The 17316-nt window shown below is 45.3% G+C and overlaps 1 protein-coding gene across 1 annotated transcript; it reads left to right on the forward strand.

The window, feature by feature from the left end:
• Positions 1-4143: 4143 nt before the first annotated feature.
• On the forward strand, positions 4144-7390 carry LOC123139829 (disease resistance protein RGA4-like). The gene is made up of 2 exons (XM_044559531.1): positions 4144-5033; positions 5392-7390. Exons 1-2 carry the CDS (start codon positions 4144-4146, stop codon positions 7388-7390), a joined length of 2889 nt encoding a protein of 962 aa, XP_044415466.1.
• The last annotated feature ends 9926 nt before the right edge of the window (positions 7391-17316 follow it).

Raw genomic sequence — 17316 nt, forward strand, 5'->3', positions numbered from 1 at the left:
TGTTGTATGACTTTGTAAAGTCTTGTGTAAATAATTAATAAAGTAGTTGCATGCATCGTTCAGATGCAGAGGCCGGAGGTCCTCCTCCTTTTCTAAAAGATAAAAAAAATGGTCAAGTGTGCATAGAGATAATCTAACAAAAGAAAAATAAGTTTTATCTCTATGTACAATTTTTGGGAGCAGGTCACCTGGACATGCTAGCCATACACTTCAGCGATGCTCAATCAGACGCAATGCTGAGAATTGGATCTCGCCACAAACATATTCAACTCTTATTGAGTGAGTATTGTGTCGTCATTCTACTGTATTACTGTACTATTGTTTTCCATCTCTATTCACAGTGTCGTCATTCTGCTATCTTGGCGGCGCTGCCAGGGACGGAGCCAGGATTTGATATATAACTATCACACACTTATTATATATATCGTCTCATATAAAATCACCTCGTATATTTTGTAATGGCACAAGCAATAATAATTTATGTATGAGAAAATAACGCTTGTCTTGCAATTGTTGCTGTAAACTAAGATTACCTACATAATCATACGATTAGCAAGTTGAATTTGGATTTTCTGTGTCTAATTGCAAGGAAATGGTTTGAAAAGTGCAATGTGTTATCTTCTTCCTATCTATCACCAAGTAAACACATGTAACTACATATATGCTACTACGTAAAACATTAGGGATTGCCGTATCAGACCATATCAGTAATATGTTAATGTAAAAAAATCTACGTTTATACCTCAAGAAATGGTCCATTGCAGCCATTCATGGAAGATGGCGCATGCTTATGGCAAGCCGGCAACAGAGATCAACAGAGGCCATCATAGCGTCACCGTTTGCTCGTGGATGCAGAGGAGATACAATGATCGCAAATAATGTGCTTCGTGGTGGTGGCTGATAGCAACAAGGGGGCGGCGGCGGCGGCGGCAACGATTGGTGATATTAGGAATCTGAGACAAGATCGTGTGAGCTAATTGGTAATGCATGTAATTCTACAATTAAACCTTCTACGGTTTGAAAGACAACCTAGGCCCAGTTCTTTTGCCAGAATCTGGGGATTCTCCCAGAATCCGACCCCTACCCTGGGAGAAGCTGGGTAGGGGTCGGATTCTGGGAGAATCCCCAGATTCTGGCAAAAGAACTGGGCCCTAATATAATTCTAAAAATAAATACCTTTTTCGCGTTTGGTTGCTCATCCGTGCGCCCGGCCAGCAAGACTATGTTGTTGGATCGACAACGACGCTTTCCTGTCCTCTTCTCTTCTCGGAGAGATTCGATAGAAGATCCAGCAGATGGCCGGCAGCAGGCTCATCGCAGGAGCAGTTTTTTTAGCAGATTGGAAACCAAGCGATTAGGTCTAGAGGAGACCTGAAGGGCTGAACCAGACGTGCTACTTCCTAGCGTGGCTCGACCATCGTGGGCTACTTTTCAATTTTTTTTCTATTTCTGGGATTTGGGCCTTTAGCCTGCAATCGCATGCGACAAAAAGTACATGGGCCGGCATAGGGGGGCGAAGCAGGTCACGGACAGTTGCCTAGCGAGAAAAATTAGCAACTAACTAATCGCTATCAAGGTGACACGCGATCGTTAGGGGGGTCTCGCCCCCCCCCCCCTCCCCCCCTCGTCCCCCCTTGAATCAGTCCCTGGGCGCTGCGGCACCTCGGATCGGCAGCGGCGTGGAGGGCTTTGGTGGATTATCCGGCTGCGGGCGTGATTGGACCTCCGGTCAGATCTGATCTGGCCAGAGTGGCTTGCTCGCTCCGCGGCAGCGGAGATCGGTGGTGGTCCGTGCGTACGATTGGAGATGAAGGTTCGTCGAGCGGATCCGGGTAAAAACCTCGTTCTCGGCTTGTTCCCAAGACTGGCGATGGTGGCACTCATATGTATTGTTGCCTTCTTGAAGGCATCGCCCTGGAAAAGCTCGAGACCTCTATCCACTATCTCCAGGGGAAACCCTAGATCAGTAGATCGGATGACGGTGATGCTCTGGTGTCGTTTCCCCCTTGAGGGCGTCATTTTTGGAGGTGTACACAGGCTCGAGGGACCAATGGATGGCTTGTTTGGTGGAGTGGTGCTTCGTCTTTCTCATTGATGGGGGCGGATCTCGGTGGCGTGGTGCAGTGGAGATTCAGCGTCCGACCCGCGGAGATGGACTCCCGCAGGAGGAGGACATTGTCTGCCTTCATGGTGACGTCGATCCAGTCGTAGATACTCTCAAGTTGTAATCGAGCGTTTTGTAAAGATGCTTTTCCTAGCTATTTGTCTCTCTTTAATAATATAAAAGTGGGGTGAGCCCCCCCCCCCTTTTAAAGAAAACAATACCCAGAGATAACAAAGAAGTTGTTGGCGCATGTCGCAGGCCAACATACTAGTTGTTTTTTTTAAGTGAAAGGATCGATCTCAAAATGAAACAATCAATAGGCAGGTGAGTTAATTGGGGAGATGGTGGAGATAATCTACCGTAGAGGATAAAGAGATCCATGGAAAGTTTAATCACTGGTGAAGTTAATTAGGGAGAGATAGGGTTGTAGAAACACGAAAGATGCTAGACTTATGGGCCCTTTACGGGGCATCTACGGGGTGATTAGGACATGATTGCTTGGAATTGAATTAAGTGAGGCGGGCCCACCGATGAAAATCCAAGGGGGTGGGGGCAACTAGATGAGGGCACACGGGGGGATCAGTAGAGTGTGTTGTTTATTGCGCGTGTGAGTATTATTATCGTAGAAACACTAGGACTAAATTGCGGGTTGGCCGCATGGAGTAAGGAGAAAGTAATTAGTGGGTGATTATCCTAAAAAAGAAAACTAATTTTTTTTCCTGAGGTGGCCGATTATGTGATGTGGATGGGCTGCATGTGGAGAGAAATCAAAGTAATGGGGATGAACTTTATAGATATATATAGTAGGTATATAAGATGGCTCCATGTGATGTGGATGGGTTGCATGTGGAGTGAAATCAGAGTAACGGGGATGAACTTTATAGGTATATAGGATGACTCAACTACTGCATCTACAATGTGATGACCCATCGTGTTGGTCTAATTTTGGAGTATAAAAGTGTTGCTTTGCTTTTGGTATAACTGATTGCACTGCCCTTTGGTATTGCTTGGATAGATGCGATGTATTGGGCATAGTTATGTTATATATGAAGGGAATGGCATGCTTCTTATGTAAATTTGATGCATTTTCAACAACTACTTTCTGAGCAATAGGTACTCCCTCTGTAGACAAATATAAAGGCCATTAGATATCAAAAGTAGTGATCTAAACTGTTTTATATTTGTTTATAGAGGAAGTACTTTGTTTACGCGGCTCGGCCGGCAATGTGTTGAGCCAGACATTAAGAGTTTTCTATCTTTTTTTAACACAGTACAGACGTAAGCGCTCATACATACGCGCATACACTCACTCTTATGAATGCACACACGCATATTCTACCCCTATGAGCACCTTCGAGAGACTGAGCCAGCATATCAACTTGAGATTTACGAAGTCACCGTAGGCGCCTCGTCGTCGACGGGAACGTTTTCAAGAGTTTCCTATTCTAGTTCTAGTTAATAAAAGTGGGTTGGGAGCCAAGCCCTCTTTTTCGATCAAAATAAATAAATACTGGAGATAACAAAGAAGTTGCCGTTAGTTATTTCTGGATACCCTCAAAAGAAAAGTTATTTCTGGAAAAATATATGAAAGGATCTCAAAACGAAACAATCGAGACCCCCATTCTCGTTGACTCCGTCTTTCTTTCTTCACACCTGTGCTCGAAATCTCCACCACCGTTTGCCCTGTAGCACCTCGGCGGAGGAGAGTGAGAGGATCCCCAGCAGCAGCAGGAGAGCCGGCCCAGCGTGTGGCCTCCATATCCCAACGCTGCAGCTCTGGTGGCGATGGCCTATTCTCCAGCTCGCGGGGGAAGAAGCTGTCTTGAATCTTGATTAACCACTGCTCCGCGTTTTGGACTAGCACAAGAAATTGTGCTGTGTTTTTGCCATCCAGGCCGGCCGGCAGTAAATGTATGTACATATCTCATCTCGCAATATTTTTTGTCTTTGGATGCATATCCGTCCACACCTCTTCAATTCGTTTTTGCTTCAAGGCAATTGCGTGATCCAGCAGGATACAAAGGCAAAAACACGGAGACATGGCGGCAGAGGCGGCGGCTATCTCGGCCGCTGTGAGGAGCGGCAGCGCAATCATCTTAGGCAGCCTCAACACCAAGGTCAGAAAAGATAAGGAGCTTCGGAGGGCACTGGGGATAAATAAGGAGTGGATCAAGACGGAGATGGAATTGTTATCGTTACAAGTCGGAGCTGGGCACGGGCTGAGCGAGGAGGAGGAGAATGGCCGCAGCGAAGCTTGGCAGGTATGGGCTCAGAAAGTTCGGGAGCTCAGGTACCAAATAGAGGACTGCATAGTTTCCTATGAAGGCAGGGTCAGTTGCAGGTGGGACGCGCCGTGGTATCGCCGCAAGCTTCACCCGGCAATGACTCTGCCCACCCGCACTAGATATGCCAATCGATTTGCCAAACTCAGGGAGCGGGTTGTGGGATTAGTTCAGCAGAGAGACGCGCATGTCCAGAGCACCACACCTGCCAACGCTGCATATGATTATGAAGCGACCATCTACACCAAACCCAAGAATGTCGAGGGCATCGACAAGCCCAAGAATGCCCTCCTTGAGCTGTTAGACCTGAAAGCGGTACAACCGGAGGTGGTCCAACCCAGGTCCGAGATTGTAGAGGTGGCCGACCGCCAAGCTCATGCTCATCACAAACTCAAGGTGATCTCCATCGTGGGGTTCGCGGGCCTGGGAAAGACCACCCTTGCCGAGTCCGTGTTCCATAGTTCTGACATCACCCAGCGGTTCACCCGCCGGGCGTGGGTGGCAGCGTCGAGCCACGGGAAAACAAGGGATCTTCTAGTGGACATAATCAATCAGTTTAATCTGGCAGAAACAATCAACACAAATGCCCTTCAGCCTCAGCATATACTGGCAGAACATCTCAATGCATGTTTGCAGAATGGACCCAGGTGATTCTTTAGTTTTCCAACACATACATACATTTCGAGTATAAACCAAGTTTTTATATAAATAAATTTTGTCTACATCTTTCAGCAATAGTATTGTAACATACTCCCTCCGTTCCTAAATATAGGTTTTTCTAGAGATTTCAACAAGTGACTATATATGGAGCAAAATGAGTGAATCTATACTTTAAAATATGTCTATATACATCCTTATATGGTAGTCCATTTGAAATCTTTAAAAAGACTTATATTTAGGAACGGAAGGAGTACATATGTTGAGCTCTTCTATGAATTGCAACACCTAAATGTCTTGTTGATTGATTCCCCTTCTAAGTTCCGGTATTAATTAATTGGTTTCCAGGTACTTTGTCGTAATCGATGACCTGCAAACAGAACCACGCGAATGGGATGCCTTGAAATCTGCCTTCCCTACGAGGGGAGCTCATGGAAGAATTATTGTTACCACACGTAATCAGTCGATGGCTACAAGGTGCAGTTCCAATGGTGGCTGTGTTCATCAAATGCAACCTCTTGACAGGGCTGACTCTAGGGCCTTATTTCTCAAGGAAGTTTTCAGCGATACATGTACATCTTGTACACCTGAGTTTGAGGGAGGTTTAGCAACCATCTTGGACAAATGTGAGGGTTGGCCGCTTGCTTTACTCGACATCGCTCAGCTACTGAAGGGATCTCGTGGAACACCGACTGGTTTCGACTGTCGGGATATCTGTGACGAACTAGGTTCTCATCTGGATTGGCATCAAACCAAAGACTTGGAGAGAACAAGAAAAGTGATTGTCGATAGCTTCAGCTTCAACCGTAAAGATGATGGGTGCCTCAAGACCTGCCTGTTGTATGCAAGCATACACCAGAAATTCCTCCGAACCAAATGGAAAAGTCTACTCAGGCGATTGTCAGTAGAAGGTAAGAGCAGTGTCACTCGCACCCAGTTTGAAGAGTTGTTAGGAAAAGGCGAGAGAAGTGTCGTTCATGGCCAAATCAAAGAGCTGTTCAACCGATGTATCATTCGTCGCCGGAGCAGTAGGCAAAACTATAAGGTGAAGACATACCAGATTGGCCATGTACTCCTCGACTTCATGATCTGCAAGCAAGCCTACAGAAACTTCATCACTCTCATTCACGACGGCCAACGTCGCCCTTATGGTGGGAAGAAAGACACTGCCGTTCGTCGACTCTACCTGAGCGGCAAAACCCCAAAGATTGGCCGAGTGGTAATGGCAGAGAGTTCTAAGAAAGATAGCTTATCCAGCATCAGGTCACTGACAATCGCTGATCACCACGGCGATGAATTGGTGGATTTTGACAAGTATAAGATGCTACGAGTCTTGGATGTAGAAAACTGCAAGAAGGTCAATGACACGGATCTCAAGAAGATTTGTAAGCTTGTGTACCTCAATTATCTGAACCTGAGAGGTACCAATGTGAGGACGCTTCCAAGGAAAGCCTCCAAGCTACATCACTTGCAGATACTGGACATGAGGGAGACCAACGTGGAGGCAGCATTGCCTTTGGAGGTCCTAGTTCTGGGACAGCTAGTCCACCTGTTTGGCCGATTTAAGCTGCATCCTGAGCTAAGCAAAGTTGGCACAGGGCATCGTAAGGTGAAACTTTTGGAGAGAGATAGTAAACTTAAAACATTTGCAGGATTTGTCCTTGACGGCTGCGATGGCTTTCAACACATCATGTCTGCCATGAAGACACTGAAGAAGGTTAAGGTATGGTCTGGGCCTACTCAAGGAAATGACTTAGTTGAGTGCTTGGTCCCTTCCCTTCAGAAGCGCTTTACGGAAGATACTGCCCTGGAGTCACTGTCAATTGATTTCGGCAATGACTCCATCGACTTCCTCGGCTGCCTACAGGGTCCATGTGCTCTCGAATCAATCAAACTGCATGGTAAACTACTAGGATTGCCGGACTTCTTTTTTGAAGATGGATTTCATGTTCAAGAGGTGCAACTCTTGAAAACCGGTTTGAGCTGCCAAGATTTGTCAGCCCTGCAGAATCTGGATTCATTGCTCTATCTGAAGTTGGATGAGGATTCAATCATCTTTACTAGCGGCACCTTTACCTTCCGTCGGGATGGATTCAAAAGCCTTAAGGGGCTGTGCTTTCAGGCCCCAATGCTTCCGAAAGTGGAGGTCATGGAAGGAGCCATGCCGTCTCTTGAGTCTCTTCAGCTGTTTTCCCAGCGTATACAAGGCCTGGATGTGTCTTCTATGGACCGTCTCCAGCATCTCAAGGAAGTCACTCTTCACTCTCTTGTTGATGCAGAAACAAGGCATTCTTGGGAAGATGAAGCAAAGAAGCACAGAAACAGGCCAACAGTTATTGTTGCTTAAAGTCAGAATACATCCCAGGAACATGCCACTAATTAGCGGCACAGCGGTGTACTTGTACCATTTCCTCCAATTCTCAAACTAAATTTTTATCCCAGACAAATTTCCTATGCTTGCATTCAGCCTTCTAGAACTGAGTGAAAACTGGTAGAAGAGACTGGTAAATTTGGTGATTACTCGTGTATTTCTTTCTTACTCTTCTATTTATTGAGATCATGTCTGTTTTATTTCCATTGATCTATGTTGTTCTGTTATCAGGTGAATGATAATTGCATCGGTTGTTGCCATGCAACAGCTACAAACAAAGCTTTGTGTGGTCACTCACTCTGTGCACTTTCTACAATGTCCAATCCCACACCTACGGGCATAGAGATAGGCATCAACTGGATGATTTATAGGGCATATGTGGGTAGCTAGATGTGGTTAGATTTGTTGCCACTCATCACATTTCGGATGTTGGTCTGCCAGTCATAGGAAGCAGTTGGTTGGATCTTGGTGAGCCGACTTTGACCTCTTCTTTCAAGTTGTTCCATGCCTTGGCCCGATTTTTCCAACCCTCTAAACTGGTGGTAAAGTATAATTGCAAGGGCTTTGGTATGTGCTCCCTCCGTTCCTAAATATAAGTCCTTTTTAGAGATTTCAATATGGACAACTACATACGAATCAAAATGAGTGAACTTGTCGTCTTGTGTCTTGTTGTCTTTCCCCTTGCGTTGTCCTTGGAGGCCTCTAGCTCGGCAACTCAGGCGGACCTGCTTGCACACTAGGCTACCCCGGTGAGGGTAGTGTGTCGGTCCTGGAACCAGGGCCTCGGCTCTAGATGATTAGTAAACCAAGGCAAAATCTGTCACAATGTTAAGTCCTCTAGATCTGTGCATGCATAATCCTGCGTGCTTACTTCCAAGACTGCAAGTTGTCGTCGAACTTTTCTGTTGTCGTACTTTTTCTGTTGATATGACAGAACAAGTTGTGCGATTACTGGCTAGTAAAATAAGATAGAGTGCGTGAGCACTGATCCAAAAGAAACCCTTGTTGTCGACAATAGGAAGAAGACAACGGTAGCCAGAAATAAGATGGAGTTGCTTGGTTATTTCGCGGCTCTACATAGGCATTCCAACGGAAGGTAGCTAGCTAGCCAGTTGTTGGTGTTGGCGTTAGGTAGACGTATAGCGCTAACATCCATATCAACTCTAGAAAATTGAAGCATGCTAGCTCTATGGCGATTATAAGATGTTTTGGATATTTTGATATAGACTACATACAAAATGAAATGATCCAACAAACATACTAAAATGCATCTATATACATTCAGTTTAGAAAAAAATTACTCTAAAACATTTTATAATTGAAAACGGAGGGAGTATATTATTTGAATAAAATGAACAAGGCAGTGGCAATTATTGGTTGTAAGGCGGAGTTTCTATGGCTTATAATATACTTACACATCTGCCCACTTGACCGTGCACACATTGTCGTATCCTATGTAAAACTTTACCGACCCACGCACTGTCATCGACAATACAGGCTTTCTGTCCTTCAATGATATCGTGGGGAAGAATAAACTGACATCTTCGGGTGCTGTATCAGCATCAGCTGTGTTAGAAAATTTCTCGTTTTCTAGGCAAGCAGGCGGGACTTTCATGGAGAAACTCCATGCATATGCATATCTGCCAAATGTACAGACTTGGTCGTTCACTGGTACCTGCAGCAAAATCATTAGTTAAGAGGCACAGACGTTTGTTTTGTAGATTTATTCTTCAAAATGTTTTATTCCTTGAATTGTGTGTCCAAGTCATGAATCTTTTTTATCGTTGCGTTTCTCACATTGAGGTCTTCGAAACTAGATCATATGTTGATAGGTTTCGTAGGATGTGTACTTCACACGGAAGCATATTTGTGCTTCACTTTTGGGAAAGCAAACCACAGTTGTACTTCAGGCGGAAGCACATATGTGCTTCATTTTTTTTGAAAGCACAGAATCGCAGCTTTTATGTTTCACAGAGAAACACAACTGTGCTTCATTTTTTTTGAAAGCACAGAATCGCAGCTTTTATGTTTCACAGAGAAACACAACTGTGCTTCACTTTTGGGGAAGCATAGAAGTGCAACTGTACTTCAGACTGCTTCACTTCTTTGGGAAGCACATATGTGTTTCTATTTCACACAAAGCACATGTCAATGAATTGTGAGGTTGAAGGCATGGAGCCATGGACCTTTTCCTAGGCCCACTATCCTCGGTGTTGGCGGCACCGCACCCAAGGCCGCATTGAGGCCATGGCAGCACGTGGATACGGGAGGCGAGGTGGAGGCTTCACCGGCATCGTCCCTGTTGGAATTAAACACGATGGCGTGTCCGCGTACAACCACCGAGCAGAATAGGATTAGTATTGGCTGTATGCATCGTTATGATGTAGAGGCCGGGGCAAACCCCCTTTTCGAAAAAAAAAAGAATAGGATTAGTATTGTAAACCGAGTAGGTTTAGTAGTTCCCCTAGTCGGTTAGGCACTAGCAATCTTTAGCATATAAATATGCCTGTACCCCTAGCCTTGTAACAACCGTGAGCAATAAAGAAAATCACCAGGAACGTCACGTTCCAGTAGCGATCAATCGATCCTTATGATGTGCGTGCGTGCGTGCGTGTGCCAGCCAAAGTAATCAGCTGCTGTGTGCATCCAAAGGATAGTCAAGGATCGAATTGGTATCTGAGCTAGGTCGATTTGAAGCCACGCTTGCCCTGGGGTGGCAATCAAATAGCGCCTCGGGGCAGGCGATACAGACGCTGGTGTAGCGATGAGAAGCGGGCCATATTATACAACTATAAGACACTAAATTGAAGAACAATAAATTCGCAATAGTTTCAAAGTCAAACACAGTTGATATTGTATAGTTCATACACATAATTCAAATAATAACCAAAATTAAATACAACAATTAAGAGGAATAACAGTACTCGCGAATAAAATACTAGATATCCAAATGTCCTATGAAGCAATCAAAAAGAGACCCTGCAAGACTAAAAAGTATACTATCTTTATCCTTAAATATAAGACGCTTTTGCAGTGAGAATTAATAGTCTATAGTGGAATTGCAATAACTTTTCACGTTGAAAACATACCAACTAAGTGCTAATGACACCTCAGTAAAAAAAAATCAAGTCTTCGTGGCATGAAACCTTCGAGTAATGACATCACCGATAAAAGGTTTGACGTGTCGACAAGAAAAGAGACAGTACCTATGCGAAGTGGAGATCAATATTCCTTCAATCAACCTGCTCGAGATGATAGAATCCTTAATTACCCATGTCCCTGCAAATTACAAGCTGAAATTAAAATCCCTAAATACAAGGAGCATTAGTGAATTCTCATGCCAAAAATTAGTGCGTGTGCGGTGTGCCTGACTAAACTCCCCTCAATTCTTCTCCTGATTAGAAGCCACGGACTGCCACAACGAGGCGCCGTGGATAGCCGTCCTTTGATCTCCCTCTGCGGTCGAACGAATTGAACCGTCGCGGTCGATCGCGACGATAGGATCAGGAGCCGTCAAGGGTTTCGTTACCGCCTGGCGATTTGGCTGAGTCTTACGCGCAGACGTACGTACAGCCCCATGGGCTATGTACAGCGTACTTACAGATTAATTAGATGGGCCTAGGCCTCTACGTCTAGACGTGCGCCACAGAGCAAGACCCACCCAGCCGCCCAGCCCAGCGACTATTTGCTCCCGGACAAATAGCGCTAAACTCAGCTAACTAGTTTGTCTCAAAAAAAAAAAATAACTAGTACTACCTTTGTCCTGGTTTATTAGTCCCTTTGTAATTTGTGCTAAATTTTGACCAAAAATTAACTAACAAATTGTTAGTGCATGACAATAAAAATTATATTGTTGGATTTGTATTTGAACATATTTTTTGATGATATAATTTTAGGTGGCATGCATGGACATTGTGTTAGTTAAATTTATTGTCAAAATTTGATACGGAATACAATGTAGACCAATAAACCAGGACAGAGGTAGTACTTGATTTCCTCGTTGCAATCAAGCGGCCGCTGAGCTAGGAGCCCGGGCAGCTGCCTCGGGTCACCGAGTACCAGCTCCACCACTGAGCAAATACAAGAAGTATGGTGCGGAGCGAGTGTAAGATGGCGGCTAAGCAATGACGGTGGCACAACATGACAGAGCAAGGAGGTTCCAGTGGCGGAGCCAGGAAAAAATTATCAGGGGGGCCGACTGATGCTAAAACTGATCGGGGAGGGCCAAATCCTAGAAAAATGAGTTTTTAGCAGAAAATAACCAATAATTATGTATTGTTTATAGGAAAATTAGCTTGAAATCCTGGTTGTTAGGGGGGGGGGGGGGGGGGGGGCAGGGCCTCTGCTGGTCCCCCCGTCTCCGCCACTGGGAGGTTCTGCATGTATCCGGCAGGTCATACTTAGTGTGCGGACATGATGGTTTAGTCAAAGCTTCAGAATCCAGATCAGAAGAAGTCAAGATTAAAGCGAGATTGTTGGCATAATCTTGCCTCTAATACATATAGTGTTTTGTGTTAGGCTAATTAGGCACATGCATGGCAACTTACGGTTAGCACATGTGTTAGTTAGTCTGGTTAGGACTTGTAGTCTTGTGCGAACCAACCTGTGATTTGATGGTTAGAGGGACAGTGGTATCCTTAGCCCACCAAGGTTTAAATCTTGGTGTTCGCGTTATTTCTGAATTTATACAGTGACTTCGTAAATGCGCGTATGTATGAGCGCTTGCATCTGTATTGTGTTAAAAAAAGGGACTTGTAGTCTTGATCAGGTCTGTCGTGTAAGTAGGTTGAGTACTAGTAAGTACACGATTTGGAAGGTTAGAATTTTTTTTGCGTAGTTTTGGAAGGTTAGATTAGGCAGGTATCCTAGTAGGTTTAGGATATGGCCATTCGTTTATATATACACATGGTCGTGTACATATACATAGGTAGGGCGTGATATTATTGTACAGAGGGAAAAATAAAGAGACATAAAACAAGGGGCATGACAAGGGCCCTCGGTAAAAGTTCTGTACATACGCATGGTATCAGAGCCGACCTTCGTGGTTACACGGACATATGCGGGTTAGGTGTGCAAGCATGCAGCGCATTGTGGCCTATTATGGCACACGGCATGGCACATGTGCTAGACTGGATACAGATACGTGTGCCAAGAGGGAACATTCCTGATGGGCCGACGAGGACGTCGGTTCCTTTGAGTGGGGTTGTATGTAATAGTCTGGCTTAATAGAGATGATAGACTACTCGTATAAAAAAATCCTTTTTTTTGAAAGCCAATTCAGAAAGAACTCCAAAGTTAAACGTGCTTGGCTTGAAGTAATTTTAGGATGGTTGACTGACCAAGAAGTTCCGGGTGTGCACGAGTGAGCACAAAGTACGCAGAAAAGACTAATGTTAGTCTGTGGGACCAATCCTGGTCCCGCTAGGCATAACAGGACGCGTTTCGATCCAATCAGTCTTGTGAGAAGCATCTACATGCGCAACGTGACATCTATCTCGTCGAAAGTGGTAGGTATTGGCGAACATTTATAAAATCTTGTATTTTTGGAGCCCTAACCATAATTCTGGTAGCTTTTTGCTATTCTGTGACACCCAGATAATTAAACTACAGTAACTCCACACTAATGATGCCAAGTCATCACTATTATGCCCTAAGAAAAACAATTAAGAAATATTTCAACCCCAAATTCAAAGTTTAAAATAAAGTCAAAATATTATTTCTTCAAACCGTAAAACAAAAATGTTGGAAGTATTCCATAAAATCCCTGAGTATTTCCCTTGTAGAAATGAAAATCATTTGGTTTACAAAATTTGACTATATCATTTTGTTTTGTGGACCAGCAACCTCTAAGTTGGTCAATTAAATTCAAACACAAAATCAAATAATTGTGAATACCCTCAAACTTTTGTACAACCCTAGATTATTGCATATCATTTTTGCGCAAAGTTTCATATTTAGAAAAATTCATTGAACAATAAACTTTTTAGAGAACAGTAGCTACTTGTTATTTTAGCAAAAGAAAATAGGAAAGGTTCCTATGCACTTTGGCCCGTTAGAAATAGTAGCGGCCCAGCCCACCGCGGTCACCCTCAATCTCCTGTTCCCCCTCGCTCGTTGTCATCTACGCGCACGTGCCCGAGGCCGGTCGCCGTCTCCACCGCACCCACTCGCCCCCTCGCGTCGCTACAGTACCACTGAGGCGGATAAGGCCGTCCCCGAGCCCCCCTCGACCAACCCTATCCATTCCCTTCCTCCTCGCTGGATCTCTTCCCTCCTCTGTCGCCCGAACGCCATCGCCATGTCGTCTCCGTGCTCGTGGCCACAAGCCTCCCCGGCGCTCGGGAGGAAGTCGAGGAGCACCGCCGTCCTCTTCTGCACCGTCTGCAAGCGCTAGGTCGAGCCGGAGCGCCTCGCGACGTCCCATTGGCCTTCTTCCCTAACCACGGCCGTCATCGTCCACCTCGTCGATCCGCCGCCTTGGTCCACCTCCGGCCTCCCAGACCTCGTCATCGAGTTCGCAATGAGCATCTCCTCCGATTCCCTTCATTTCCCCTTCGATCCATTGCCGTATGTCGTTGTCCCAAGGCCATGGCCGGAGCTCCGGTTTCGCGTACGCGTACGTGTTGTTGTTGCTTGCTGCGTTCATCTGACGTGCCTGTTGTTGCTGATGTGCCGCTGCAGTTGCTCGGCCTTCTAGTGCTGCTGCTAGGCGCGGCCAAATTCACTGTTTTGACCCTTTTGTGCACGTTTAGCCGCATCTGACCCCTGTCTGAAAAAAAAATCGGATCTGACCCTTTTCCTACCGTCACCCGAGCTGGCAGTAGGCTAGAACACCTTACCGCCGCCGGCTCTGGCGATAAGGACTCGGTCAACGTCGACGGCGCCGTCTGCCTGCTGACGTGGATAAGTGGCTACTGCCACTGGCCGTGGCGGTAGGTCTAGGCAGCTTACCGCCAGAGACGGTGGCGGTAGGTGTTGAATGCACAAAACCTGGGGGTTAGGTGGGCCCTACAAGCCACCCATTCGCCCCCAAATCCTTTCTTCCCCGAGCTGAGCCCCTCTCCCCCTCTCTCCCCCATCCTAGGGCTCCATCAAATTCATCTCCATTGCTTGAGTTTTCTCCGGTGGATTGAGGCCATTTTCATCATTCAAGGTACCTCACCCACTCTCTTCTTTTTGGTTGGTTGGAATCAACTTATTTGATGGCATTGATTTCTTTTATGCAAACCCTAGTTGTGCTACTTTTTGTGTGAAATCAATGGATTTGATGCATGGTAGATCTAGATCTAGGGTTGTATATGTGTGATTGACCATGTGTAGTGTGCTAACTTTGTTGTTTGTAGCTAGATCTATGGTTATTGTTTTGGTTATTTCTAGGGTTAGGGTTAGTGTTAAGCAAAATCATTTTTTAGTTGTTAGGGTTAACCCATGATATTTTGTTCTTTAGTTGTTATTTGTTTTGTTGGTTAAATGTATTGCATAGAACTTTTATTGATCCATGGGATGCACAATGGATATTGTCCCATATTATGTTGCCGGCTATCGTTGACATTTTCTAAAATTTATTTAGATGGGTAGTCTCGTGAATCTCCATTATTTGGATAAGGAGACATTTATGAATGGCAATGACAATGAAGGGGAAGAACACATGGTATTTGAGTATAGCCCAACCTATGAGGATGTAGTTGTGAAAGTTAGAAGTGTGTTACATTGGATGGACCCAAGTGATGAGGTTAAACTTATTGGAAGGTATGATGTTGGAGTGGGGGTGAAGTCTCGGTTGAAGAGTATGCCTATCACCTCGGAATTGCATTGGAAGGTTTACAAGGGTAAAGTAGAGCAATCACAAGACAACTCACCTGAATTATTTGCCAGCAAGGTTGATGCTCCTCTGCTACAAATTGACTTGAACTGGCATGCCTCCTTCCCAATACATGATGCTACGGTTAAGGTGTATGTCCCCAATTCTTATAGCCAACCACCAAGTAGTCAATCAAATGAAGTGGAGATGAATAATAGAGCCACAGTAATTGAAGACCCAAAGATTCTAGCTATGGATCATGTTGATGATGATGATGATGATGCTTATGCGGAAGAAGAAGAGATTCATTACAATCCAATAGGTAACTTGGATGCCATTGTCCATCAACAAGACATGGATCGTAGCCTCCCTTATAACCGTATGTGTGGTTATGGCTTGGATGACGAGGGTCTTGAGGAAGATTTGGACGAAGATGGATCCACGGTGTAAGAAAATCAATTCTTCACGGAGGTGCATGGCAAGGAAAGAGGACCCCCATTGTTTCGTGATCTTAGCCTTGCCGACCATGCCATTGTTGATGGTGGCATGAGACTGGGGTTGGTTGAACCAACACCATGCCCGAGAGTCGGTGATCCAAGGCCAAAGGGTGAGGACGAGAATGCTCATTTGAAAAAAGGCATCAAGTTTGGGTGCTTCCAAGAGTTTAAGATGTGGTTGAGTGACTATGCCATTCGGAACCATAGACCATTTGTTGTTGGTCATTCAAACCAAGAGGTGCTGTACACCGTGAAGTGTGACAAAGAAGGTTGTAAATGGAAGGTTCGTGGAAGAAAAATTTAAGAAACAGGGCAATGGGAGTTGAAAAGTTGTGTAGCTACTCACGAGTGCATACCTCCAGACAAAGCTGGCCGAAGCAAGGGCCACCGTCAACTCACTTCAGAGTTTCTTGGCTACAAATTATTGAATGAGATATCCCATGACCCAACCGTGAAGGTGAAGTTTCTTATGAGTATTGTTGAAAAAATGTACGGATACAAGGTCAACTATGGGAAGGTATGGAAGGCCAAGTCAAATGCTATTAGGATGTTGCACGGTGATTATGCGGCCGCATACAATATTCTTCCGAGGATGTTGGGAGCCATTGCACATAAGAACCCAGGCATGCAGCATGGGGTTGAGGACATTGACGGAGTGTTTCATCGTGCCATCTGGAGTTTTGGGCAATGCATCGAGGCATTTAAGCATTGCCGTCCGGTGTTGTCTATAGATGGCACTTTTTTGACCGGCAAATACAAGGGCACACTAATGGTGGCAATGGCTCATTCGTCCAATGATAATGTGTTGCCGGTGGCCTTTGCTTTAGTTCCTTCCGAGCATGACGACAATTGGGAGTGGTTCATGGGGCATGTGAGGACCAAGGTGATTGGGAAGAGGCAGGTATGCATTATATCGGACCGGCACCATGGCATTCTCAAAGCCAAAGAAGTTGTCATTCCTGGGCTTCCAAAGCTTCATCACCGATGGTGCATGAGGCATTTCGTGGCAAACTTTTACCGGGCATGCAAGAGCAAGGAGTTTTGCAAAGACCTTACCCATGTTTGTGTGGCATTCACCGTCAGTTCTTTCAAAATCCGGTATGGTAAACTCTTCAAGGCTTTGGCAAAGAACAAAGGTGGAAGAGCATTCTTGGATAGGAATTATGGGGAGCAGCATAAGTGGTCACGCGCTTACGATGAAGGAGGTTGGAGATACGGTGACATGACGAGCAACATGGTTGAATGCTTCAACAATGTGCTTAAGGGCGTCCGTTCTTTGCCGGTGACTGCAATACTGAAATACACCTTCTTCAAGCTGAACGAGTATTTTCTTAGGCATTCCGAAACCACCGCCAAATGGATAGGTGAGAAAAAAGAGTATCCCGACAAGGTTGATGACTGGTTGAGGTTTCAAGCAGGGAAGTCCTCGCATCAACAAATCATTAGATTCAACGTCAAAGAAATGATCTACCAAGTGGACGAGCCAGGTAGCACAACACGAGACGGTGTGGCTTACGGCGGTGTTGCGTATAAGGTGGACCTCAAGAACCGGTGGTGTCAGTGTGAGAGGCCTCATAAGTACCACTGGTCGTGCTCGCATTTGA

The sequence above is a fragment of the Triticum aestivum genome, chromosome 6B, assembly GCF_018294505.1.
Source record: "Triticum aestivum cultivar Chinese Spring chromosome 6B, IWGSC CS RefSeq v2.1, whole genome shotgun sequence".
In the NCBI taxonomy this organism is placed as follows: Eukaryota; Viridiplantae; Streptophyta; class Magnoliopsida; order Poales; family Poaceae; genus Triticum; species Triticum aestivum.

Excerpts from the sequence above, each read along its gene's own strand:
- LOC123139829 (XM_044559531.1), top strand. The coding sequence starts at position 4,144 with ATGGCGGCAGAGGCGGCGGCTATCTCGGCCGCTGTGAGGAGCGGCAGC. Across the intron at positions 5,034-5,391 it reads TGTTTGCAGAATGGACCCAG|GTACTTTGTCGTAATCGATG; the intron begins GTGATTCTTTAG and ends ATTGGTTTCCAG.